Here is a 26,315-nt window from a genome sequence, read left to right on the forward strand (position 1 = left end):
CCAATGGGGATTTGAGGAAATGGAAGGCATGGACATGATTGGAGAAAGAGACTACATTGTAGGCACAATTCAGTTCGGAGAACATAAAGTAGTCATTGGAGTGATGTATAACCCACCACAGAACTGCAGGAGGCCAAGAGAGGAGTACGAAGAAAACAACAGGGTGATGGTGGACACACTGGCTGAGGTGGCAAGAAGAGCTCACTCGAGCAGAGCAAAGTTACTGATAATGGGCGATTTCAACCACAAGGAGATCGACTGGGAAAACCTGGAGCCACATGGGGGTCCCGAAACATGGAGAGCCAAGATGATGGATGTGGTACTTGAAAACCTCATGCATCAACATGTCAGGGACACAACCAGAGAGAGAGGGGAGGATGAGCCAGCAAGACTGGATCTTGTGTTCACCCTGAGCAGTTCAGACATCGAGGACATCACTTACGAGAGGCCCCTTGGAGCTAGCGATCATGTGGTTCTGAGTTTTGACTATATAGTAGAGTTACAAGTGGAGAAGGTAACAGGAACTGAAGGGGACAGGCCAAACTATAAAAGGGGGGACTACACAGGTATGAGAAACTTCCTGCAGGAGGTTCAGTGGGACAGAGAAATGGTAGGAAAATCAGTAAACGAGATGATGGAATATGTGGCAACAAAGTGCAGGGAGGCAGAGGAAAGTTTTGTTCCCAAGGGAAACAGAAATAATAGGAAGACCAAAACGAGTCCTTGGTTTACCCGAAGGTGTAGGGAGGCAAAAACTAAGTGCAACAGAGAATGGAAAAGGTACAGGAGGCATAGGACCCAGGAAAACAAGGAGATTAGTAGAAGAGCCAGAAACGAGTATGCGCAGATAAGGAGGGAGGCCCAGCGACAGTATGAAAACGACATAGCATCGAAAGTCAAATCTGACCCGAAACTGCTGTATAGCCACATTAGGAGGAAGACAACAGTCAAGGACCAGGTGATAAGGCTGAGGAAAGAAGGTGGAGAACTCACAAGAAACGATCAAGAGGTATGTGAGGAGCTCAACACGAGATTTAAGGAAGTATTTACAGTAGAGACAGGAAGGACTCTGGGGGGACAGACCAGATGGGGACACCAACAAGGAATACACCAACAAGTGTTGGACGACATACATACAGATGAGGAGGAGGTGAAGAAACTGCTAAGGGACATCGATACCTCAAAGGCAATGGGACCGGACAACATCTCTCCATGGGTTCTTAGAGAGGGAGCAGATATGTTGTGCATACCACTTACCACAATCTTCAACACATCCCTGGAAACTGGGCAACTACCTGAGGTATGGAAGACGGCAAATGTAGTTCCCATTTTCAAAAAAGGAGACAGAAAAGAGGCACTAAACTATAGACCTGTGTCATTGACGTGTATAGTATGCAAAATTATGGAGAAGATTATCAGGAGGAGAGTGGTGGAGCACCTGGAACGGAACAGGAGTATAAATGCCAACCAGCACGGATTCACGGAAGGCAAATCCTGTGTCACAAACCTTCTGGAGTTTTATGATAAAATAACAGAAGTAAGACAAGAGAGAGAGGGGTGGGTTGATTGCATCTTCTTGGACTGCAAGAAGGCCTTTGACACAGTTCCTCACAAGAGATTAGTGCAGAAGCTAGAGCATCAGGCGCATATAACAGGAAGGGCACTGCAATGGATCAGAGAATACCTGACAGGGAGGCAACAACGAGTCATGGTACGTAATGATGTATCACAGTGGGCACCTGTGACGAGCGGGGTCCCACAGGGGTCGGTCCTAGGACCAGTGCTATTTTTGGTATATGTGAACGACATGACGGAAGGGTTAGACTCAGAAGTGTCCCTGTTTGCAGATGATGTGAAGTTAATGAGGAGAATTAAATCTGATGAGGACCAGGCAGGACTTCAAAGAGACCTGGACAGACTGGACACCTGGTCCAGCAAATGGCTTCTCGAATTTAATCCTGCCAAATGCAAAGTCATGAAGATAGGGGAAGGGCACAGAAGACCACAGACAGAGTATAGGCTAGGTGGCCAAAGACTGCAAACCTCACTCAAGGAGAAAGATCTTGGGGTGAGTATAACACCGAGCATGTCTCCGGAAGCACACATCAATCAGATAACTGCTGCAGCATATGGGCGCCTGGCAAACCTGAGAACAGCATTCCGACACCTTAGTAAGGAATCATTCAAGACACTGTACACCGTGTATGTCAGGCCCATACTGGAGTATGCAGCACCTGTTTGGAACCCGCACTTGATAAAGCACGTCAAGAAACTAGAGAAAGTACAAAGGTTTGCAACAAGGTTAGTTCCAGAGCTAAGGGGAATGTCCTATGAAGAAAGATTAAGGGAAATCGGCCTGACGACACTGGAGGACAGGAGGGTCAGGGGAGACATGATAACGACATATAAAATACTGCGTGGAATAGACAAGGTGGACAAGGACAGGATGTTCCAGGGAGGGGACACAGAAACAAGAGGCCACAATTGGAAGTTGAAGACACAAATGAGTCAGAGAGATAGTAGGAAGTATTTCTTCAGTCACAGAGTTGTAAGGCAGTGGAATAGCCTAGAAAATGACGTAGTGGAGGCAGGAACCATACACAGTTTTAAGACGAGGTTTGATAAAGCTCATGGAGCGGGGAGAGAGAGGGTCTAGTAGCAACCGGTGAAGAGGCGGGGCCAGGAGCTAGGACTCGACCCCTGCAACCACAAATAGGTGAGTACAAATAGGTGAGTACGTCAACCATTCTAGCACCAACAGTGGTACACGTCAACCATTCTAGCACCAACAATGATACACGTCAAACATTCTAGCACCAACAGTGGTACACGTCAACCGTTCTAGCACCAACAGTGGTACACGTCAACCATTCTAGCACCAACAATGATACACGTCAAACATTCTAGCACCAACAGTGGTACACGTCAACCATTCTAGCACCAACAGTGGTACACGTCAACCATTCTAGCACCAACAGTGGTACACGTCAACCATTCTAGCACCAACAGTGGTACACATCAACCATTCTAGCACCAACAGTGGTACACGTCAACCGTTCTAGCACCAACAGTGGTACACGTCAACCATTCTAGCACCAACATTGTTACACATCAACCATTCTAGCACCAACAGTGGTACACGTCAACCGTTCTAGCACCAACAGTGGTACACGTCAACCATTCTAGCACCAACAGTGGTACACATCAACCATTCTAGCACCAACAGTGGTACACGTCAACCGTTCTAGCACCAACAGTGGTACACGTCAACCGTTCTAGCACCAACAGTGGTACACGTCAACCGTTCTAGCACCAACAGTGGTACACTTGTCGCCATTTCACGTTTTATAGTTTTGTTCTGTCGCATTGCTACTAGACATTAAATATGTTAAATATTGTGTTAATATGTTTGTATATATTTGCATAACTTAACCATTACCTAAATTTACTTAAATTAACTGAAAGAAAAGAAAACTCAGAAAAATAGGAAATGTTAAATGATAAACGTTAAGGAAAACGTCATTCGACGTTTTATGATGAGAATTGTTGACTAAAGAAATATAAACCTCTTACTGTATATACACTGAAATATACACGACTATCTGTACTTGGACTAAGATTTACACCTATCAATGTATGTACACAGACATCCACTTGTGTATAGTAAACAGATCAACATATATACAGACACACACTTATGACTGCATGAATACAGACAAATTGTATATACAATAAAAAAAACACTTCAGTGTATATATATATATATATATATATATATATATATATATATATATATATTAAATATAGGGAGACATTTATTTGTGTGTTGACATTGAGACGTACTTCCCGTTGAGTATAAAATTTGTTGATTAACTTGTATGATTTTTTTCACAGCCGGAGTGTTCAGAGTCTGGTAGTATATTTATCGGATCGTATCCATATGTACAGCCCGAGCAATACGTCTGTCTCTGGCTCTCCCCTGGCTCGTTGTCAAAGCGAAGATGAGGTAGACTACCACCGCTCCCCTGACCTTGATTCTCCTCTGGATAGCGGGGACTCCTCCACTAGTGATGAATCCAGCGCTGACGAGGAGTCCATCGCTGACGATGAATGCAGCGTTGGTGAAAACTCTCTTTCCGAGGATGAGTCTATCTCTGACGATGAGTCTAACGCTGGTGAGGAATCCAACATTAATAATGAATCTTTCATTGACAATGAATCCAACGCTGGAAACGAATACATCGATGGCAGTTTTCTCGATGACAATATTTTTGATGAGGCTGAGAACGCTGCCTTCACTCTGAAGCAAGTCAACGAAGATACACATTTGTCTTCCATAAACGCTCAAACTAGGGCAACTTCAACACTCGGGCAACACCCAAGTGAAGCAGCGTCTGACAGAGAACCAGGAAACATGACAGAAGGAATACTGACTCGTGCTAAATTACTGAGTGACTCCTTGGAAGCCTCAGGAAAGCGACCGAGTGAACACAGAATGACAACTCTGGTAACCGGATATACAGGTACGACTAAAAAATCGCCGAATGACAACATAAGTGAAAATTCAGTGAATGATGAAATAACAGCACATGAAAAGTCACAAGGTGAAGATAAACTGATTATTGGACAGCTTCCGAAAGAAGTATGTGGCGACTCGGCGAGTCTCGGACAACCAGAAGCTGAAGGGGAAACTCCTGAAACTCTTCAGGTACTATTAGCTGAAACTATAATACATTCAGCGACTCCAATCACACAGACTGAAACAGCCGCACGTGAAGACCTCGAGACAGCCTCATTAATGGATGACGAGACTAAAGATGTTTATAATATTAGCCTTAAAGAAACCGAATCCTCATCTGTTACTCTGAGAAGAAATAAAGTAGCAAATTACAGCAGTGCGCCACCCAAGCCTCCGAGGGCCAGAATTTCAGGCTTTCCAAGCACTATACTGAAAGACACATGTTCTCGATTCCAGGAAATTCCACGCGAATTTCAGAATAGTGAAAATATCACTGAACACTCTAACGAGGAGGTGCGGCCATTTAACCAAGATGAAAGTCATCGATATAATCTGAACTGTAATTCTGTTGGGAATACTGAAATGGAGGGCAGCAAAGGTATTGGTACAAGTCAGCGAGCCAAATCGTCCACGACTTGTGACGCACACAACAACAGTGTCAGGTCAAGTAACGTTATGCGAAGTGCCGACGACTTAAGAGTGATGCATAAACCCGCGATTCAGAATATCGTAGATAAAATCTCACTGTCTCCTGCTCATCAAAAAGAGAGTAGTATTACCAGAGCAGGTTGCATCAAGAAGCGTACCCGAGAACCTAACTCCTGCCCAGAGACAAAGACGACACACACACCTTCCTCAGGGACCACGACGACGCATACTCCTTCCTCAGGGACCACGATGACTCACACGCTTTCTCCAGGGACCATGACGACGCGCACATCGCGCATATTAGGTAAGCGTTCACTATATACATGCGTCCTATTTCCAGGACTCAAGTCTGGCTAACCAGTTTCATTAAATCCCTTCACTAGCATATAATCAAACGTATTGCTTCCTTACCAGGAAAACAAAATTTTCCAAGGCTATGGCTGAAAAAGAAAATTTATTTTTAATAACTAAGACAGTATACCCGAATTGTGCGGCTTCCCTAAACTATATTTTTTTTATAAGCTAGAGGAATGATTAATGCTTATGTACAAAGGGTCATGTCAACCTCAAGAAAAATGTTCAATCTGCCATGACAAGAGACTCGAGAAGAGAGAAAAGTTAGTGTTTTTACAAGAACCTAAGATAAAATCCTCGTGTAAAGCCTGAGGAGGACCTTGAGGATTTACTAACATTAATAGTCAATGTTAGAAGAAATGTCTCTAACCGCTCTAAAGACTGCTAAGTTACAAATTATCTTTCCTATGTAGTGCATATGTTTATAAACATTTTGTTTTGCTTACGGTAATTAGGATCAAGCTCTTGGGTCCAGTTAATCATCGGCCCTTCTGAGTTTAGTCGTAAATTATACATGTATGAAGCCTGTATTCAGTAAGTTTAGTTTATTATCTTTATTCTGCACCCCATACCCATCCTGTGGGCGGTAGTCACCCCATACCCATCCTGTGGGTGGTAGTCACCCCATACCCATCCTGTGGGCGGTAGTCACCCCATACCCATCCTGTGGGTGGTAGTCACCCCATACCCATCCTGTGGGCGGTAGTCACCCCATACCCATCCTGTGGGCGGTAGTCACCCCATACCCATCCTGTGGGTGGTAGTCACCCCATACCCATCCTGTGGGTGGTAGTCACCCCATACCCATCCTGTGGGCGGTAGTCAAAAAGATTACAGAGGTACATAATGGGTCCAGGGACTGGACCCCAAAGTTATGATAGCTGAACAAGTTACAAAGGTGATGAACCATTCACACGTCCACACCCAGTTACAACTGCAATCAGTTATTAATATACATATTAGCTTTATTTACAGTGTTCAGTGAGCATCTTGAATAACTCGTGCCGCAATTTTAGGTTAGAAGTTCCCACATAAATATCCGAAACTCGAGGTATAGTTTATCACCAATATACCAAAAATAGGATCAAATATATGGTATCACTCTTAGTTGATATAAAAATGCTTAAGTTTATGGAAACATCCGTTGACGTCCCAGGAAAAACATACAGGAGGAAACAGGAAGTGTTAGTGATAGGAATAACAGTGGTAGAACCTGCGTTGTGTCCCCTCCACTCCCCGGAGTGTGTGTCCCCTCCACTCCCCGGAGTGCGTTGTGTCCCCTCCACTCCCCGGAGTGTGTTGTGTCCCCTCCACTCCCCGGAGTGTGTTGTGTCCCCTCCACTCCCCGGAGTGTGTGTCCCCTACACTCCCCGGAGTGTGTTGTGTCCCCTCCACTCCCCGGAGTGTGTTGTGTCCCCTCCACTCCCCGGAGTGTGTTGTGTCCCCTCCACTCCCCGGAGTGTGTTGTGTCCCCTCCACTCCCCGGAGTGTGTTGTGTCCCCTCCACTCCCCGGAGTGTGTTGTGTCCCCTCCACTCCCCGGAGTGTGTTGTGTCCCCTCCACTCCCCGGAGTGTGTGTCCCCTCCACTCCCCGGAGTGTGTTGTGTCCCCTCCACTCCCCGGAGTGTGTTGTGTCCCCTCCACTCCCCGGAGTGTGTTGTGTCCCCTCCACTCCCCGGAGTGTGTTGTGTCCCCTCCACTCCCAGGAGTGTGTTGTGTCCCCTCCACTCCCCGGAGTGTGTTGTGTCCCCTCCACTCCCCGGAGTGTGTTGTGTCCCCTACACTCCCCGGAGTGTGTGTCCCCTCCACTCCCCGGAGTGTGTTGTGTCCCCTCCACTCCCCGGAGTGTGTTGTGTCCCCTCCACTCCCCGGAGTGTGTTGTGTCCCCTACACTCCCCGGAGTGTGTGTCCCCTCCACTCCCCGGAGTGTGTTGTGTCCCCTCCACTCCCCGGAGTGTGTTGTGTCCCCTCCACTCCCCGGAGTGTGTTGTGTCCCCTACACTCCCCGGAGTGTGTGTCCCCTCCACTCCCCGGAGTGTGTTGTGTCCCCTCCACTCCCCGGAGTGTGTTGTGTCCCCTCCACTCCCCGGAGTGTGTTGTGTCCCCTCCACTCCCCGGAGTGTGTTGTGTCCCCTCCACTCCCCGGAGTGTGTTGTGTCCCCTCCACTCCCCGGAGTGTGTTGTGTCCCCTCCACTCCCCGGAGTGTGTGTCCCCTCCACTCCCCGGAGTGTGTTGTGTCCCCTCCACTCCCCGGAGTGTGTTGTGTCCCCTCCACTCCCCGGAGTGCGTTGTGTCCCCTCCACTCCCCGGAGTGTGTTGTGTCCCCTCCACTCCCCGGAGTGTGTTGTGTCCCCTCCACTCCCCGGAGTGTGTTGTGTCCCCTCCACTCCCCGGAGTGTGTTGTGTCCCCTCCACTCCCCGGAGTGTGTTGTGTCCCCTCCACTCCCCGGAGTGTGTTGTGTCCCCTCCACTCCCCGGAGTGTGTGTCCCCTCCACTCCCCGGAGTGTGTTGTGTCCCCTCCACTCCCCGGAGTGTGTTGTGTCCCCTCCACTCCCCGGAGTGCGTTGTGTCCCCTCCACTCCCCGGAGTGTGTTGTGTCCCCTCCACTCCCCGGAGTGTGTTGTGTCCCCTCCACTCCCCGGAGTGTGTTGTGTCCCCTCCACTCCCCGGAGTGTGTTGTGTCCCCTCCACTCCCCGGAGTGTGTTGTGTCCCCTCCACTCCCCGGAGTGTGTTGTGTCCCCTCCACTCCCCGGAGTGCGTTGTGTCCCCTCCACTCCCCGGAGTGTGTTGTGTCCCCTCCACTCCCCGGAGTGTGTTGTGTCCCCTCCACTCCCCGGAGTGTGTTGTGTCCCCTCCACTCCACGGAGGGTGTTGTGTCCCCTCCACTCCGCGGAGTGTGTGTCCCCTCCACTCCCCGGAGTGTGTTGTGTCCCCTCCACTCCCCGGAGTGTGTTGTGTCCCCTCCACTCCCCGGAGTGTGTTGTGTCCCCTCCACTCCCCGGAGTGTGTTGTGTCCCCTCCACTCCCCGGAGTGTGTTGTGTCCCCTCCACTCCCCGGAGTGTGTTGTGTCCCCTCCACTCCCCGGAGTGTGTTGTGTCCCCTCCACTCCCCGGAGTGTGTTGTGTCCCCTCCACTCCCCGGAGTGTGTTGTGTCCCCTCCACTCCCCGGAGTGTGTTGTGTCCCCTCCACTCCCCGGAGTGTTGTGTCCCCTCCACTCCCCGGAGTGTGTTGTGTCCCCTCCACTCCCCGGAGTGTGTTGTGTCCCCTCCACTCCCCGGAGTGTGTTGTGTCCCCTCCACTCCCCGGAGTGTGTTGTGTCCCCTCCACTCCCCGGAGTGTGTTGTGTCCCCTCCACTCCCCGGAGTGTGTTGTGTCCCCTACACTCCCCGGAGTGTGTTGTGTCCCCTCCACTCCCCGGAGTGTGTGTCCCCTCCACTCCCCGGAGTGTGTTGTGTCCCCTCCACTCCCCGGAGTGTGTTGTGTCCCCTACACTCCCCGGAGTGTGTGTCCCCTCCACTCCCCGGAGTGTGTTGTGTCCCCTCCACTCCCCGGAGTGTGTTGTGTCCCCTCCACTCCCCGGAGTGTGTGTGTGTCCCCTCCACTCCCCGGAGTGTGTTGTGTCCCCTCCACTCCCCGGAGTGTGTTGTGTCCCCTCCACTCCCCGGAGTGTGTGTCCCCTCCACTCCCCGGAGTGTGTTGTGTCCCCTCCACTCCCCGGAGTGTGTTGTGTCCCCTCCACTCCCCGGAGTGTGTTGTGTCCCCTCCACTCCCAGGAGTGTGTTGTGTCCCCTCCACTCCCCGGAGTGTGTTGTGTCCCCTCCACTCCCCGGAGTGTGTTGTGTCCCCCCTACACTCCCCGGAGTGTGTGTGTCCCCTCCACTCCCCGGAGTGTGTTGTGTCCCCTCCACTCCCCGGAGTGTGTTGTGTCCCCTCCACTCCCCGGAGTGTGTTGTGTCCCCTCCACTCCCCGGAGTGCGTTGTGTCCCCTCCACTCCCCGGAGTGCGTTGTGTCCCCTCCACTCCCCGGAGTGTCCCCTCCACTCCCCGGAGTGTTGTGTCCCCTCCACTCCCCGGAGTGTGTTGTGTCCCCTCCACTCCCCGGAGTGTGTTGTGTCCCCTCCCCTCCCCGGAGTGTGTTGTGTCCCCTACACTCCCCGGAGTGTGTGTCCCCTCCACTCCCCGGAGTGTGTTGTGTCCCCTCCACTCCCCGGAGTGTGTTGTGTCCCCTCCACTCCCCGGAGTGTGTTGTGTCCCCTCCACTCCCCGGAGTGTGTTGTGTCCCCTCCACTCCCCGGAGTGCGTTGTGTCCCCTCCACTCCCCGGAGTGTGTTGTGTCCCCTCCACTCCCCGGAGTGTGTTGTGTCCCCTCCACTCCCCGGAGTGTGTTGTGTCCCCTCCACTCCCCGGAGTGTGTTGTGTCCTCTCCACTCCCCGGAGTGTGTTGTGTCCCCTCCACTCCCCGGAGTGTATTGTGTCCCCTACACTCCCCGGAGTGTGTTGTGTCCCCTCCACTCCCCGGAGTGCGTTGTGTCCCCTCCACTCCCCGGAGTGTGTTGTGTCCCCTCCACTCCCCGGAGTGTGTTGTGTCCCCTCCACTCCCCGGAGTGTGTTGTGTCCCCTCCACTCCCCGGAGTGTGTTGTGTCCCCTCCACTCCCCGGAGTGTGTTGTGTCCCCTCCACTCCCCGGAGTGTGTTGTGTCCCCTACACTCCCCGGAGTGTGTTGTGTCCCCTCCACTCCCCGGAGTGCGTTGTGTCCCCTCCACTCCCCGGAGTGTGTTGTGTCCCCTCCACTCCCCGGAGTGTGTTGTGTCCCCTCCACTCCCCGGAGTGCGTTGTGTCCCCTCCACTCCCCGGAGTGTGTTGTGTCCCCTCCACTCCCCGGAGTGTGTTGTGTCCCCTCCACTCCCCGGAGTGTGTTGTGTCCCCTCCACTCCCCGGAGTGTGTTGTGTCCCCTACACTCCCCGGAGTGTGTGTCCCCTCCACTCCCCGGAGTGTGTGTCCCCTCCACTCCCCGGAGTGTGTTGTGTCCCCTCCACTCCCCGGAGTGTGTTGTGTCCCCTCCACTCCCCGGAGTGTGTTGTGTCCCCTCCACTCCCCGGAGTGTGTTGTGTCCCCTCCACTCCCCGGAGTGTGTTGTGTCCCCTACACTCCCCGGGGTTTGTGTCCCCTCCACTCCCCGGAGTGTGTTGTGTCCCCTCCAATCCCCGGAGTGTGTTGTGTCCCCTCCACTCCCCGGAGTGCGTTGTGTCCCCTCCACTCCCCGGAGTGTGTTGTGTCCCCTCCACTCCCCGGAGTGTGTTGTGTCCCCTCCACTCCCCGGAGTGTGTTGTGTCCCCTCCACTCCCCGGAGTGTGTTGTGTCCCCTCCACTCCCCGGAGTGCGTTGTGTCCCCTCCACTCCCCGGAGTGCGTTGTGTCCCCTCCACTCCCCGGAGTGTGTTGTGTCCCCTCCACTCCCCGGAGTGTGTTGTGTCCCCTCCACTCCCCGGAGTGTGTTGTGTCCCCTCCACTCCCCGGAGTGCGTTGTGTCCCCTCCACTCCCCGGAGTGTGTTGTGTCCCCTCCACTCCCCGGAGTGTGTTGTGTCCCCTCCACTCCCCGGAGTGCGTTGTGTCCCCTCCACTCCCCGGAGTGTGTTGTGTCCCCTCCACTCCCCGGAGTGCGTTGTGTCCCCTCCACTCCCCGGAGTGTGTTGTGTCCCCTCCACTCCCCGGAGTGTGTTGTGTCCCCTCCACTCCCCGGAGTGCGTTGTGTCCCCTCCACTCCCCGGAGTGTGTTGTGTCCCCTCCACTCCCCGGAGTGCGTTGTGTCCCCTCCACTCCCCGGAGTGTGTTGTGTCCCCTCCACTCCCCGGAGTGCGTTGTGTCCCCTCCACTCCCCGGAGTGTGTTGTGTCCCCTCCACTCCCCGGAGTGTGTTGTGTCCCCTCCACTCCCCGGAGTGCGTTGTGTCCCCTCCACTCCCCGGAGTGTGTTGTGTCCCCTCCACTCCCCGGAGTGCGTTGTGTCCCCTCCACTCCCCGGAGTGTGTTGTGTCCCCTCCACTCCCCGGAGTGTGTTGTGTCCCCTCCACTCCCCGGAGTGTGTTGTGTCCCCTCCACTCCCCGGAGTGTGTTGTGTCCCCTCCACTCCCCGGAGTGTGTTGTTTTCCCTCCACTCCCCGGAGTGTGTTGTGTCCCCTCCACTCCCCGGAGTGTGTTGTTTTCCTCCACTCCCCGGAGTGTGTTGTGTCCCCTCCACTCCCCGGAGTGTGTTGTTTTCCCTCCACTCCCCGGATTGTGTTGTGTCCCCTCCACTCCCCGGAGTGTGTTGTTTTCCTCCAATCCCCGGAGTGTGTTGTTTTCCCTCCACTCCCCGGAGTGTGTTGTGTCCCCTCCACTCCCCGGAGTGTGTTGTGTCCCCTCCACTCCCCGGAGTGTGTTGTGTCCCCTCCACTCCCCGGAGTGTGTTGTTTTCCTCCACTCCCCGGAGTGTGTTGTGTCCCCTCCACTCCCCGGAGTGTGTTGTGTCCCCTCCACTCCCCGGAGTGTGTTGTGTCCCCTCCACTCCCCGGAGTGTGTTGTGTCCCCTCCACTCCCCGGAGTGCGTTGTGTCCCCTCCACTCCCCGGAGTGCGTTGTGTCCCCTCCACTCCCCGGAGTGTGTTGTGTCCCCTCCACTCCCCGGAGTGTGTTGTGTCCCCTCCACTCCCCGGAGTGTGTTGTGTCCCCTCCACTCCCCGGAGTGTGTTGTGTCCCCTCCACTCCCCGGAGTGTGTTGTGTCCCCTACACTCCCCGGAGTGTGTGTCCCCTCCACTCCCCGGAGTGTGTTGTGTCCCCTAAACTCCCCGGTGTGTGTGTCCCCTCCACTCCCCGGAGTGTGTTGTGTCCCCTCCACTCCCCGGAGTGTGTTGTGTCCCCTCCACTCCCCGGAGTGTGTTGTGTCCCCTCCACTCCCCGGAGTGTGTTGTGTCCCCTCCACTCCCCGGAGTGTGTTGTGTCCCCTCCACTCCCCGGAGTGTGTTGTGTCCCCTCCACTCCCCGGAGTGTGTTGTTTTCCCTCTACTCCCTGGAGTGTTGTCTTCTTCCGCTCACTGCAGTTTTGTCTTCACTCCTTGGAGTGTTATTTTTCCTCCACTCCCTTGAGAGTTGTCTTCCAGTGCTTGAAGTGTTGTCTTCACTCCTTGGAGTGCTGTCTTTTCTCCCTGGAGCCTGGAGTGTTGTCTTCACTCTTCTCCCTGGAGTATTGTCTTCCTCCACTGCCTGGAATGTTGTCTTCCTCCACTCCCTGGAGTGTTGTCTTCCCTCTACTCCCTGGATTGTCTTCCTCCACTCCCTGGAGTATTGTCTTCTTCCACTGCCTGGAGTGTTGTCTTCCTCCACTCCCTGGAGTGTTGTCTTCCCTCTACTCCCTGGAGTGTTGTCTTCCTCCACTCCCTGGAGTGTTGTCTTCCCTCTACTCCCTGGAGTGTCTTTCCTCCACTCCCTGGAGTGTTGTCTTCCTCCACTCCCTGGAGTGTTGTCTTCCTCCACTCCCTGGAGTATTGTCTTCCTCCACTCCCTGGAGTGTTGTCTTCCTCCACTCCCTGGAGTGTTGTCTTCCTCCACTCCCTGGAGTGTTGTCTTCCTCCACTCCCTGGAGTGTTGTCTTCCTCCACTCCCTGGAGTGTTGTCTTCCTCTACTCCCTGGAGTGTTGTCTTCACTCCCTGGAGTGTCTTCCCTCTGCTCCCTTGAGTGTTGTCTTCCTCCACTCCCTGGAGTGTTGTCTTCCTCCACTCCCTGGAGTGTTGTCTTCCTCTGCTCCCTGGAGTGTTGTCTTCCTCCACTCCCTGGAGTGTTGTCTTCCTCCACTCCCTGGAGTGTTGTCTTCCTCCACTCCCTGGAGTGTTGTCTTCCTCCACTCCCTGGAGTGTTGTCTTCCTCCACTCCCTGGAGTGTTGTCTTCCTCTACTCCCTGGAGTGTTGTCTTCCTCCACTCCCTGAAGTGTTGTCTTCCTCCACTCCCTGGAGTATTGTCTTCCTCCACTCCCTGAAGTGTTGTCTTCCTCCACTCCCTGGAGTATTGTCTTCCTCCGCTCCTGGAGTGTTATCTTCCTCCACTCCCTGAAGTGTTGTCTTCCTCCACTCCCTGGAGTATTGTCTTCCTCCGCTCCTGGAGTGTTATCTTCCTCCACTCAGTGGGGAACGCTGTCATGCACTTCCTGTCCAGAAAGTGTAATTTCTTAAATTTCTATTTAGCAACACTTGATTCATCAGTAGTGTTGTGGAAGTATTCTATATGTTTGTTACACACTGGAAACACAAGATGTGTTTCCCATCATATTCCAGCAGGCAGGATGGGACTCCATACTCTTGTTAGCCTGAGTTGGGAGACTTCAGTATAGCAATGAGCATATCGTTAAGCATTATTCCATTAAGTTATCATCTACGGCAGCCTGTGGCAACAAATTAACCTCACACACACACACACACACACACACACACACACACACACACACACACACACACACACACACACACACACACACACACACACACACACACACACATCCGGTGCTGTGGTGACATTTAGGCGTAATGTTGACACATGTTGGTGTTTCAGGCAGCAGCAGTAAGTCCCGGCAAGACGCACCCAAGAAGCCAGCGCGAAACAGCCAGCGCAAGCCATCTCTGCGCAGCCTGGAGCAGGACCAAGAACCCTGCAGTCAGTACATACCGATACACAAGTGTATGCAGCTAGTTAATACACATATGTACACAGCTATAATTGTCTCTGTATATACATGTTTACACAACTAGTTAATATCTATGTATGCAGAGCTAGTTAATATCTATGTATGCAGAGCTAGTTAATAACAAAACTGTCATAAATCATATAACCGATATTTCACAAATTGGTAATAAAAAGCAAATGAAGTTTGAATTAATTTTGAGAAAGACCTGCCTAGTATAGGCCTGTAGGCCATCTGGAAATATTACAACATTCTTATGGTTTTATTCTCATCCTAGACTGATATCAAATCGAGAGAGAGAGAGGAGGAAGGGGGAGGAGAAAGCGACTTGATAATGGTCTAGGATGAACTGAAATATCGTCGTTTTCATTACTAATATGGAGGTTTTTAAACTGCTAAACCCACGTTACATTGTAACTTCTTATTTACCCAGTTTTATGTGATGTAGTAATTTAACCCGTGTGGAGCATTCGGATAAATTAGACACTTGTGCAACGTTTTGGTATCTTTCTGGAAACGCTTCGCAAACTATTGGCTTCTTCAGTCAAATATAGAGGTGGAAGATAAGGAGTTGAGGTAATCAGTCCCTCAGCCTGGAGTCGATGTGTTCACTCCATCATTCGTGATGGACTGACCACATCGACTTCAGGCTGAGAGACTGATTACTTCAACTCCTCATCTTCCACCTTCCTCTGCATTGGACTGAAGAGGCCACGGTTGGCGAGTGCAGAATAAAGATACCCAAATGTCGCACACAAGTGTCTCGTTTATCAACTTGTCGGTTTTCTAACCCATTTGATCTTTCTGGCTGGTTGAGGCTCGGCCCACCACATCCTACCCAAGACGCACATGCCACCAACATGCTGGTTGACTCACTCATCATTAACTAACAAAGTTTGCATGTTGACAGCTGCCCACGGGATTCCTCTCAACCTCTACTGCGGCAAGTGCCGTGAGGTGATGTGCCAGGAGTGCACGGTGCACCACCAGGAGGCGCACCGGGTCCTCAACACCCCTGACGCACTTGCAACACTCCGTACCGAGGCAGTCACACTCCTAAGACACTACATGATACTTAAGTCTCTCCACGACACACTCATCCAAGTGTATACCAAGTACATAAAATACTCGACCCAGGTGAGTCTTCCAACACGACTGAACGACTCGTTACATTTGTAAACAATGAAATTGTTTACAAGTGTCAGTTCAACTGGTGGAACATGTGGAATTTAAACCCATGGCGACCCGGTCCTAGAGTAACAGTTAGGTGTCAGTTGTTTAGACGGCGTCCGAGGTGTGCGAAACGTGCTTATAGTTCACATAATTTACATCTACTTTTCAATGGGGGTACCTGATGCCACTGCGGGGGCTCTTGATTCAAGGAACTGGACTTAACATGGCCGTTGCATCAAACCTTACTGCCTCGCATTCCTGAAAAAAATGATTTAATCCTTACTGGTTTAGCGCTTTCCGCTGAAGAAAATATGCATACAAAACACGGCTCGCCATTTTAATTATAACCGATAAGAAGTTCTAAACCCAAAGGGGGCCCGTGGCCTGGTAGGTAACGCTCTCGCTTCACACGCTGAGTGTCCCTGATTAGATCCAAGGCAAGGGTGGGAACACTGAACGTGTTTCTTTACACCTGTTGTTCCCGTTCACCTAGCAAGCAAGTAGGTACCTGGGCGTTAGTCGATTGATTTGGGTCGCATCCTGGGGGACAAGATGATGCACTGACTTTCATGGGTTATCCTGGGTTGCTAACCCTCTGGAGTTAAAGCTTCGAGCAAAACAATTGTCTCTTGTCTTACAACGCATAGATTAACAGGAAGCAGTCAGACTGTATCCCGCTCCAGGTCACTTCCCTCAAGGGGCTATAACCTTGTTACACATACGAACCAGTATTCACTTTCCTACTTTATCGTTAATATTCATAAGTTGTGGCTAGTTCTGGGTGTCTGGGACCACTGACCACAGTTAGTTATCACTCGTGCAGAAATAAGAGTTGTTCACCCTGTATACATATTGTCTATGCCTAAACAAGATACCTGGATGGGGTCAGTTAAATTGAATCTCATTCCACAGGCGCTGTAGGATGCATGAGAGTTTAGTGCTCGCCACAGAATATAATATGTACTAACAATAATGACTCTGATAAAAAAAATAAATTCCTGTTTTAGAACCCGTATATAAAATATGTTTATTATTATTTTATTTTTGTGTCTTAATGATTTTGTCAAAAGTGGTGTTGGTGTTGTTAGAAACACGAACATTACTCAGTAAAACTATGTTGATCAGAGCTGTGAATTTATATTTTTGCATAAAACCATAAATTGACCTCTTAATACTCTCTTGAAGATCATGATGGTGAGTGATGCTAGTGTGATTTGCCTGTACACTAAGTCCTTACTTAACACTGGTTCAACATCGTTTCGTTATAACGTTGACGAGGAAAATTTAGATTTTAGGCCGGGGCCACAGTATGGAGTTTGCACGTTCACCCCCATGTCTGCGTGGGTTTTCTCCTGGTAGAACGGTTTTCTCCCACATCCCAAAAAATGTGCACGTTAGGTTAATTGACGTGTCTAAATTGTCCCAGTATGAGTGAATGTGTGTGTGTGTACTCACCTAATTGTGGTTGCAGGGGTCGAGACTCAGCTCCTGGCCCCGCCTCTTCACTGATCGCTACTAGGTCCTCTCTCTGCTTCCAGAGCTTTGTCATACCTCGTCTTAAATTATTATTATAATCAAAAAGAAGCGCTAAGCCACAAGGGCTATACAGCACCTCGTCTTAAAGCTATGTATGGTTTCTGCCTCCAATACATCACTTGTTAGGCTATTCCACTTCCTGACGACTCTGACTGAAGAAATACTTCCTAACATCCCCCTGACTCGTCTGAGTCTTCAGCTTCCAATTGTGACCCCTTGTTTGTGTGTTCCCTCTCTGGAACAACCTGTCTGTCTACCTTATCTATTCCACGCAATATTTTGTATGCCGTTATCGTGTGTGTGTGTGTGTGTGTGTGTGTGTGTGTGTGTGTGTGTGTGTGTGTGTGTGTGTGTACGTGCGCGCGCGCGCGTCTCGCCATATTTGTTGTTTGTTTTTGAACTGCCTGGTAGTAGGAGGTGCTCCTTACAATTTTCCCTTCGTAAACATTTATTCCTTGAACTAATCCTGTTGCAGTGAGTGCTACAGGTGCACTGTGTGCCCCTGGTGTGTGGGGCCAGAAAAAAAAGAAAAAGTGTGACATTAGAAACAAAACGAAGTTTTAAAGAGGTATGACGATGGACAGCGATCCTATGGTAAAACTGGTTTCGTTATATGTCGTTTCGCTTAAAGTCGCAGTTTCAAAGAACCTGTCGACGACGTTAAGTGAGGACTTACTACAGTTACCTTCTTTCAGGCGCCCTGGTACTCTACACAAACCCAATGCGATATTTTTAACACCATCACAGTAGCGAAAGTCAAGAGTAAGCTAATTGTTATATTCCAATAAATCCATGACATTGCTAGGCAGCATCTGTATTAACCTTAGTCGTCTTGTTGAAAAGTGGCACACAGTGCCAGGCTTCCAATCCTTCGCTGCATTTTTTTCCCCTTGCACATTATTATTATAATCAAAAAGAAGCGCTAAGCCACAAGGGCTATACAGCTTCCCCTTGCACAACAAAGGTGAACTCTACTATCTTCTATATAATTAGACTCTCGTTCATGTGTACTACTCATAAGGAAAACGTACCAATATTTACAAAAAATTCTAAGTGGCGAGAAGAATTTTACGACAACGTTTCGGTCCGTTCTAGCTCACTGTTCCCACCACGGTATTGTCTTTTTGTTTTTACCAAGATATCCATGCATTGTTTTCTTGTCAATTTTTTAATATGCTAAAACAAAGAAAGAAAATTGAGCTAATTGCATAAAATATTTCTGTAGGATTTTTTCATCCTACTTCACCGGCGTCAGATCTAAATTTCAAATTTAATCTTAATGACATCTTCAGAGCAATGCGAGGGAGGCCATCTCGTCGGCCCTGCGCATCAAGGAATGCGTGTACATAGCGGAGGTGGTGCAGGAGGCCCAGGAGGTGGTGGCATCAGGCAGGAACCTGAAGATGATCCGCGAGCGATTGAAGGAGTGGGAGGAGCACCAGCACGACTGGAACGACCTGGTTTACCTCTCCCTCCGCTGTACACTCTTCGCCAGCATCGTCATCACAGACGCTGACAAGGTCTACCTCAGGTCAGTGTCAGCCACCCAAATCCCCCCCCACACACACCCCTCGGGGTCAGTATCAGCACCTCGAGGTTGGAATCCAAAGGGCATATTGCTGAAAATGATAATATTCATGGGGAAGCACTAAACCCGTAAGGGCTATGCAGCGCCTGGGGAATGGGAGGCAGTTAGATTTGACCCTAGGACGGGCAGAATACCTGATTCTTCAGGCCAAGAGCCCTTCACCACTCTGCAAGGTTTTATTAAGATACTAAGTTATTTTGTACCTCTTATATTTAGCCACACCTGTATCGCTGGCATTCCTGTATACCTGGCATTCCTGTATACCTGGCATTCCTGTATGCCTGGCTTTCCTGTATACCTGGCATTCCTGTATACCTGGTATTCCTGTATACCTGGTATTCCTGTATACCTGGCATTCCAGTATACCAGGCATTCTTGTATCACTGGTCCTTGTAATGAGAAGACACAGCTACAGTTTAAACATGGACTTCTATTTTTTTTCTTGCCTCAGGATGGGTGACTGGGTGATGCCTATCCCGTGGGTGCACCTGAGTCACCTTCTGCTGCCATACCTGGGGGAGATCCCGCCCCTTAACAAAGATGTGCTGCAGGTGTCTCCCTACAACAGAGTGAGTCTCCGCGGCAACCACAGGCGGAGTGCCTGGAAATAATGTCAGCCTCAGTGTTGTTGAAGCTGCACAGCCAGTTCCTCCAGTTATTGTTACTTGCATTTTTTTTTTTTTTAATTTTATTTTTTTTTCAATCTTTTTGGTATTTTTGAAGAGATCGTTAATGTCAATAGCCGCAAAATGGATCTATATCTGTACATCCATTTTGAGACCTGAAAGTCCACAAATCATTTTGCAATAAAAATTTAATGGCTCACTGAACTCACTCTTAACCCTTTACTATAATAACAGATCACTGAGCATAAGCATATGAATATTTTAAGATGTTTTCTGTTTACTTGTGATTGAGCAGTCTCTGAATATATACACTCATGAAGGGAGGTGCCTGGTTCTCCATGAAGAACACTTGATCTAAAGAATTTGAGCTATCCTCCCATTCTCTGGACCGAATCTGGTCTCCCTTTCCCCAGGTGCTGTATGGCCCTTATGGGTTCAGCGCTTTTCCCATGACTAATAAATGTTCATAGACACTGTGTTACAGAGGCGGCGGCGCAGTCCTAGTCCTGGCCACGGTAGACCGTGTGGAGGAGCCACTGACCAGGCCTTCCCTGGCAACGCTCGAAATGTCGTAGTCTCCACGCTCGTCCCATACATCATCTTCAATCCGGATATCAGGTTGGTTGGGTTATTAAGTTTGAAACCTATCGACTACACAAAGGTCATTAAGGATCCATGTCACCTGTTTTACGCCAGTCAAGAGCACTCGAGTCCCTAGGATGGGGACTCAAAAAATCCTCTGTGTATATACAGAGGGCTGTTTTTTCAGTGTATATATAGAGGGCTGTCTTTCATTGTATATACAGAAGGCTGTCTTTTAGTGTATATATAGAGGGCTGTCTTTCAGTGTATATACGGAAGGCTGTCTTTCAGTGTATATACAGAGGGCTGTCTTTCAGTGTATATACAGAGGGCTGTCTTTCAGTGTATATACAGAGGGCTGTCTTTCAGTGTATATACAGAAGGCTGTCTTTCAAAAAATTTGAAAATGGCTCCTCTACAAACCTGCCATCTTAATCACGTTAAATAACACCTCTAGTATGCTGCCCTCTGATGTTCCTACCTGCCTGCCCTGTCCTGCGACCTAACCTACTGCCAGTTTGTCAAGACTGAACGCCCTCAACCTCCACAAGACCGTTGCAACAGAACCTGCTCCTCCTGATTCTCCAGTCTGTCCCACGATCGCCTAGCTTTCTCTACGAATGTTGTCACTCCTCTTCACCGCTATTCTTCGCCTGTCCCGTCTTCCCAGCTCACCCCACACGGGGTCTTACCTAAACCCTCTCACTCAGATGTTGAGTCAAGAAATAACACTCATGCCACTACCCCAATAGAAATAAGTCACTTTGAATTTTTGGGGCTGCCCTAGGTTCTCTACACACATGCCGCTATGTATGATAATCTTTGTAACTGTATATGTGTATACCTGAATCAACTTGCTTACACTTGTACAAAAACTTTACATTTTTCATTACTTAAATGACAAGACGCATACTTTATCATAATGAAGGGGAATCGCTCAAGACTATTTTTCAGGGTAACTTCTTCCCTCCTTTTTCTCTCTTGAAGGAGGAAAGTGTCAGTAACAACCAGCAACCCTCAGCAGTGGATATGTCCAGCCAGAACTGGGGACTAATTATATCACTGAAGTAAACACACTGCAAAATCATTGCAAAAACAAACAAAAAAAAAAGAGTGCAAAAATTAGAAAGAAGTACAACACTCAAAACATTTACAAGAGATTTGTTTGGTTTCATAGCTATATTCCATTTTCAAATTTAAATTTAGTTCTCATTTATTTTCACGTGCAATATTCTTCATGGTGATCTTGCCTGTTGTGTTGACAGGTACTTTATCCAGGTGAGTGACCACGACCACCTGGACGTGACAATGATAATGGTACCGTCTGAGGAGCATATCAAGGAATACCTCAAGCGGCGGCGCCGCTCAACCATGTCTCCAGCAGCACCTCGTGGCAACGGCTTCACTCCCTCTGAAGACTCTCACACTCTAGTAGAGAAGCAGTTGATGGTGGGAGGCAGGTACAGGACCAAACTCGTGTCTTATTACTCTACATCCCGCTCGCCTAGCACGCCCTCCACACAGACCGTAGTGAAAGTAAGCCTCCCCGACGTGAAGGTAGTAGATGGAGGTCACGGGCTTCCAGCGGCTACAGGAGGAATCAAGAGAGGAGACGTCTTAGTGGACTATGACTCGAGTGGACGTCCTAACCTATGTGTGGCAGTGAGGGACATGGGAGACATTCCTGCCCTCCGTTTAGGTCATGTTATCCTTGGCTTGGACGGCCTCACCTGCCTGGTAGGAGCTGAGGACACCAGAAAAACAGAAAATAGTGGTTTTCGCGCCAAGATCATGGCGACAGTTAGGAGAGAAATAGAGATGGTCTATCAAGTCACAATTGGGATGGATCTGTGACTTATCTGTCTCGAGTTCCATATTTTTTTTTCCAATTTCTTGGCGAAAGATTCCTTCACAAGCATCAAGGTTAGCACATAGTTCGTTGAACCACTAGTGGAAGGTTTAACAACACTGCCGTCACTGCTGAACCACTAGTGGGTCTGACAGTTCTTCTGGAACCTCCCAGGTCAGGCCATGACAGGCTGGCTGGGAGAGTAGTTTGTCTCATTGTTAGTTGACAGTAGAGCCTTCAACATGCAGTGACAAAAAAGCTAACATTATGTTACTATTACATAGAAAAGGTTAGCCGCACACTGCGAATATATCTAGTTTCAAATGGGTTTCTCGATTTAAGTTATCAGTTTACAGTTAGTGGTAAACATTTTGAACGTTTGGTGGCCAGTAGACGCTAACATGAGTACATTAAATAACAGTAAAGTCTGCAAGAGTCATTCTGCGCAGTACACATCAGTCATGTACTTCATTGTGTATCAGCTGCAGTGTCATAATTACCATACCACGGGTGGGATTTGAACCCGCGGTCAGAGTCTCAAAACCCCAGACCGTCGCGTTAATCACTGGACCGGCTAGCTGGTCCAGTGGCTAACGCGACGGTCTGGAGTTTTGAGACTGACTGCGGGTTCAAATCCCGCCCGTGGTATGGTTTGTTTGCAATCGTGTCATTACGATTTTGTGAGTCATAATTACGCTTGTTAGGATTAAACCCTTTCGACTTCGCGAGTGTCATTAAGATTACAGATAATTGTACCCCATTACGATGACTGATGTAGAACAAAATGAAAATCAGTAAATGAAGTTTGAGTAAAATCTTAAAGATAAAAAAGTTAAATGTCAGGTCAATATAAACAATTGCCGCTACCCTAAATAAAAACAACAGTCTTCGTGTAAATAAATGATGTAATAGCATCATGGAGAGGTTGAATGAGAGGTACAACTTACCTTCCTGCTAGAGAGGAAGTTCACCGCTGACAGAGGTAGTAGAATTATATCCTGACAGAGACAGACAGACAGACAGACAGACAGACAGACAGAGAGACACACACAGGGACCTCCAGGTGTACTGAAGGTTAGTTGACTGGGAAACCGGGGAGGGAGTGAGGGGTGGGAAGGCACGAGGCAAGCAGGCACCCCATTTCCCCTTCACCCTTCAATAATCAACATCCCCTTTTTTTACCCTCAATAAAACTGTGTGATTAACTCAAATTATTACAGTAGTAAGACATAGTAGGATTAATATAAATGAATTATTTAAGATGCAATACAGAAAATAATGATTACATGAACTTAAATAATGAGTCTCGCTCACTGACATGGTCGACCCGTGTTTCTACTGTGTTTTCGTAATGGTTGTGTGCTTAATTGATTCCTCGGTCATTTTCGGTTAGGAAGACCGGGAATCAAGTCTCGGGATTGACGGAGACGGGATCAAGCCGCCGCCGCCACCAGTTTCAACCCTTCCCTTTAAGCAGTTTGGTAGTTAACGTGGAACAACACTTTGGAGGATGTTTGTATAACATCAGTCACTACACGAGGGTCATTAAGACTGCACATTACCAGTCACTACACGAGGGTCATTAAGACTGCACATTACCAGTCACTACACGAGGGTCATTAAGACTGCACATTACCAGTCACTACACGAGGGTCATTAAGACTGCACATTACCAGTCACTACACGAGGGTCATTAAGACTGCACATTACCAGTCACTACACGAGGGTCATTAAGACTGCACATTACCAGTCACTACACGAGGGTCATTAAGACTGCACATTACCAGTCACTACACGAGGGTCATTAAGACTGCACATTACCAGTCACTACACGAGGGTCATTAAGACTGCACATTACCAGTCACTACACGAAGGTCATTAAGACTGCACATTACCAGTCACTACACGAGGGTCATTAAGACTGCACATTACCAGTCACTACACGAGGGTCATTAAGACTGCACATTACCAGTCACTACACGAGGGTCATTAAGACTGCACATTACCAGTCACTACACGAGGGTCATTAAGACTGCACATTACCAGTCACTACACGAGGGTCATTAAGACTGCACATTACCAGTCACTACACGAGGGTCATTAAGACTGCACATTACCAGTCACTACACGAGGGTCATTAAGACTGCACATTACCAGTCACTACACGAGGGTCATTAAAACTGCACATTACCAGTCACTACACGAGGGTCATTAAAACCTCTTAGTGATTTAAAATTTTACATTAAATGAATACAGGTGACCTGTTGGTTCACAGGTGACCTGTTGGTTCACAGGTGACCTGTTGGTTCACAGGTCACCTGTTGTAAAAAAAACACTTAATATTTACACAGTGTAAATATTGTTTGATGTTTTGATATGTAAATAATTAGGCGATGATTATTATAATCAAGGAGGAGCGCTAAACCCGTAGAATTATGCAGCGCCTGTCGGGGGGGGGGGGAGGAATGTGGAAGGTATTCAGGGAACGAGGACAGATCCAATTCCTCAGATCAAGACCCCCTCACCAGCGTCAAGAAACCTTAAGGGGAATAAAGAGATGAATATTAAAATTTTTGAAATTAAAATGACAAACTACATACCTAAATTATTATCCATTTTTGAGTCAACTTAAAAATATGTTTTTTTCCTTCCTTAAAAAAATATATTAGTAACTGATGTGTCTGTAGTGTCAGCTTCGGTGCTGACAGCTGACGAGGAGCTAGCAGCCCCGGTGCTGACAGCTGACGAGGAGCTAGCAGCCCCGGTGCTGACAGCTGACGAGGAGCTAGCAGCCCCGGTGCTGACAGCTGACGAGGAGCTAGCAGCCCCGGTGCTGACAGCTGACGAGGAGCTAGCAGCCCCGGTGCTGACAGCTGACGAGGAGCTAGCAGCCCCGGTGCTGACAGCTGACGAGGAGCTAGCAGCCCCGGTGCTGACAGCTGACGAGGAGCTAGCAGCCCCGGTGCTGACAGCTGACGAGGAGCTAGCAGCCCCGGTGCTGACAGCTGACGAGGAGCTAGCAGCCCCGGTGCTGACAGCTGACGAGGAGCTAGCAGCCCCGGTGCTGACAGCTGACGAGGAGCTAGCAGCCCCGGTGCTGACAGCTGACGAGGAGCTAGCAGCCCCGGTGCTGACAGCTGACGAGGAGCTAGCAGCCCCGGTGCTGACAGCTGACGAGGAGCTAGCAGCCCCGGTGCTGACAGCTGACGAGGAGCTAGCAGCCCCGGTGCTGACAGCTGACGAGGAGCTAGCAGCCCCGGTGCTGACAGCTGACGAGGAGCTAGCAGCCCCGGTGCTGACAGCTGACGAGGAGCTAGCAGCCCCGGTGCTGACAGCTGACGAGGAGCTAGCAGCCCCGGTGCCCCGGTGCTGACAGCTGACGAGGAGCTAGCAGCCCCGGTGCTGACAGCTGACGAGGAGCTAGCAACCCCGGTGCTGACAGCTGACGAGGAGCTAGCAACCCCGGTGCTGACAGCTGACGAGGAGCTAGCAGCCCCGGTGCTGACAGCTGACGAGGAGCTAGCAGCCCCGGTGCTGACAGCTGACGAGGAGCTAGCAGCCCCGGTGCTGACAGCTGACGAGGAGCTAGCAGCCCCGGTGCCCCGGTGCTGACAGCTGACGAGGAGCTAGCAGCCCCGGTGCTGACAGCTGACGAGGAGCTAGCAACCCCGGTGCTGACAGCTGACGAGGAGCTAGCAACCCCGGTGCTGACAGCTGACGAGGAGCTAGCAGCCCCGGTGCTGACAGCTGACGAGGAGCTAGCAGCCCCGGTGCTGACAGCTGACGAGGAGCTAGCAGCCCCGGTGCTGACAGCTGACGAGGAGCTAGCAGCCCCGGTGCTGACAGCTGACGAGGAGCTAGCAGCCCCGGTGCTGACAGCAGTAACTTAGACAAAGTTCTGTTACTAGAAATGCTGCACACATATTCTAACTTTAATTAGTAAATATTTATGGCAAAAAATTACCTTAGGTAATAAATTTTTATAATTAATCCGTGTATAATTTTTTAACGGGGAAGCACTAAACAAATAAGGGTCGTAGAGCACCCGGGCTGAGTGGTAGTCAGGCTTAGATTCGAAGTACTTCCAATGTTTGGTGGGTAGATCTACAGCAGTTTCAAGACTGTCAGCCGCAAGCAACACTAGGAGCGACTGTGTCAGCCGCAAGCAACACTAGGAGCGACTGTGTCAGCCGCAAGCAACACTAGGAGCGAGTGTCAGCCGCAAGCAACACGAGGAGCGACAGTGTCAGCCGCAAGCAACACTAGGAGCGACTGTGTCAGCCGCAAGCAACACTAGGAGCGAGTGTCAGCCGCAAGCAACACGAGGAGCGACAGTGTCAGCCGCAAACAGGTCACCAGTCATTCCTGAGTTAGACCTCGAGTACTTGCGAGGGAACAAGACCTCGAGTACTTGCGAGGGAACAAGACCTCGAGTACTTGCGAGGGAACAAGACCTCGAGTACTTGCGAGGGAACAAGACCTCGAGTACTTGCGAGGGAACAAGACCTCGAGTACTTGCGAGGGAACAAGACCTCGAGTACTTGCGAGGGAACAAGACCTCGAGTACTTGCGAGGGAACAAGACCTCGAGTACTTGCGAGGGAACAAGACCTCGAGTACTTGCGAGGGAACAAGACCTCGAGTACTTGCGAGGGAACAAGACCTCGAGTACTTGCGAGGGAACAAGACCTCGAGTACTTGCGAGGGAACAAGACCTCGAGTACTTG

At 49.9% G+C, this 26,315-nt stretch overlaps 1 protein-coding gene across 1 annotated transcript in view; it reads left to right on the plus strand.

Moving 5' to 3' along the window:
- Positions 1-24,414, plus strand: part of LOC128693878 (serine-rich adhesin for platelets) — a 52,338-nt gene extending 27,924 nt beyond the window's left edge. Inside the window, exons 5-11 of the mRNA XM_070090803.1 lie at positions 3,895-5,471; positions 14,106-14,207; positions 15,146-15,372; positions 18,237-18,475; positions 18,984-19,101; positions 19,643-19,776; positions 21,006-24,414. Of these exons, the coding sequence (XP_069946904.1) occupies positions 3,895-5,471; positions 14,106-14,207; positions 15,146-15,372; positions 18,237-18,475; positions 18,984-19,101; positions 19,643-19,776; positions 21,006-21,594 (2,986 nt within the window). The 3' untranslated portion in view covers positions 21,595-24,414. The remainder of the gene's footprint in view (positions 1-3,894; positions 5,472-14,105; positions 14,208-15,145; positions 15,373-18,236; positions 18,476-18,983; positions 19,102-19,642; positions 19,777-21,005) is intronic.
- The last annotated feature ends 1,901 nt before the right edge of the window (positions 24,415-26,315 follow it).

The sequence above is a fragment of the Cherax quadricarinatus genome, chromosome 33 (genome assembly GCF_038502225.1).
Source record: "Cherax quadricarinatus isolate ZL_2023a chromosome 33, ASM3850222v1, whole genome shotgun sequence".
In the NCBI taxonomy this organism is placed as follows: domain Eukaryota; kingdom Metazoa; phylum Arthropoda; class Malacostraca; order Decapoda; family Parastacidae; genus Cherax; species Cherax quadricarinatus.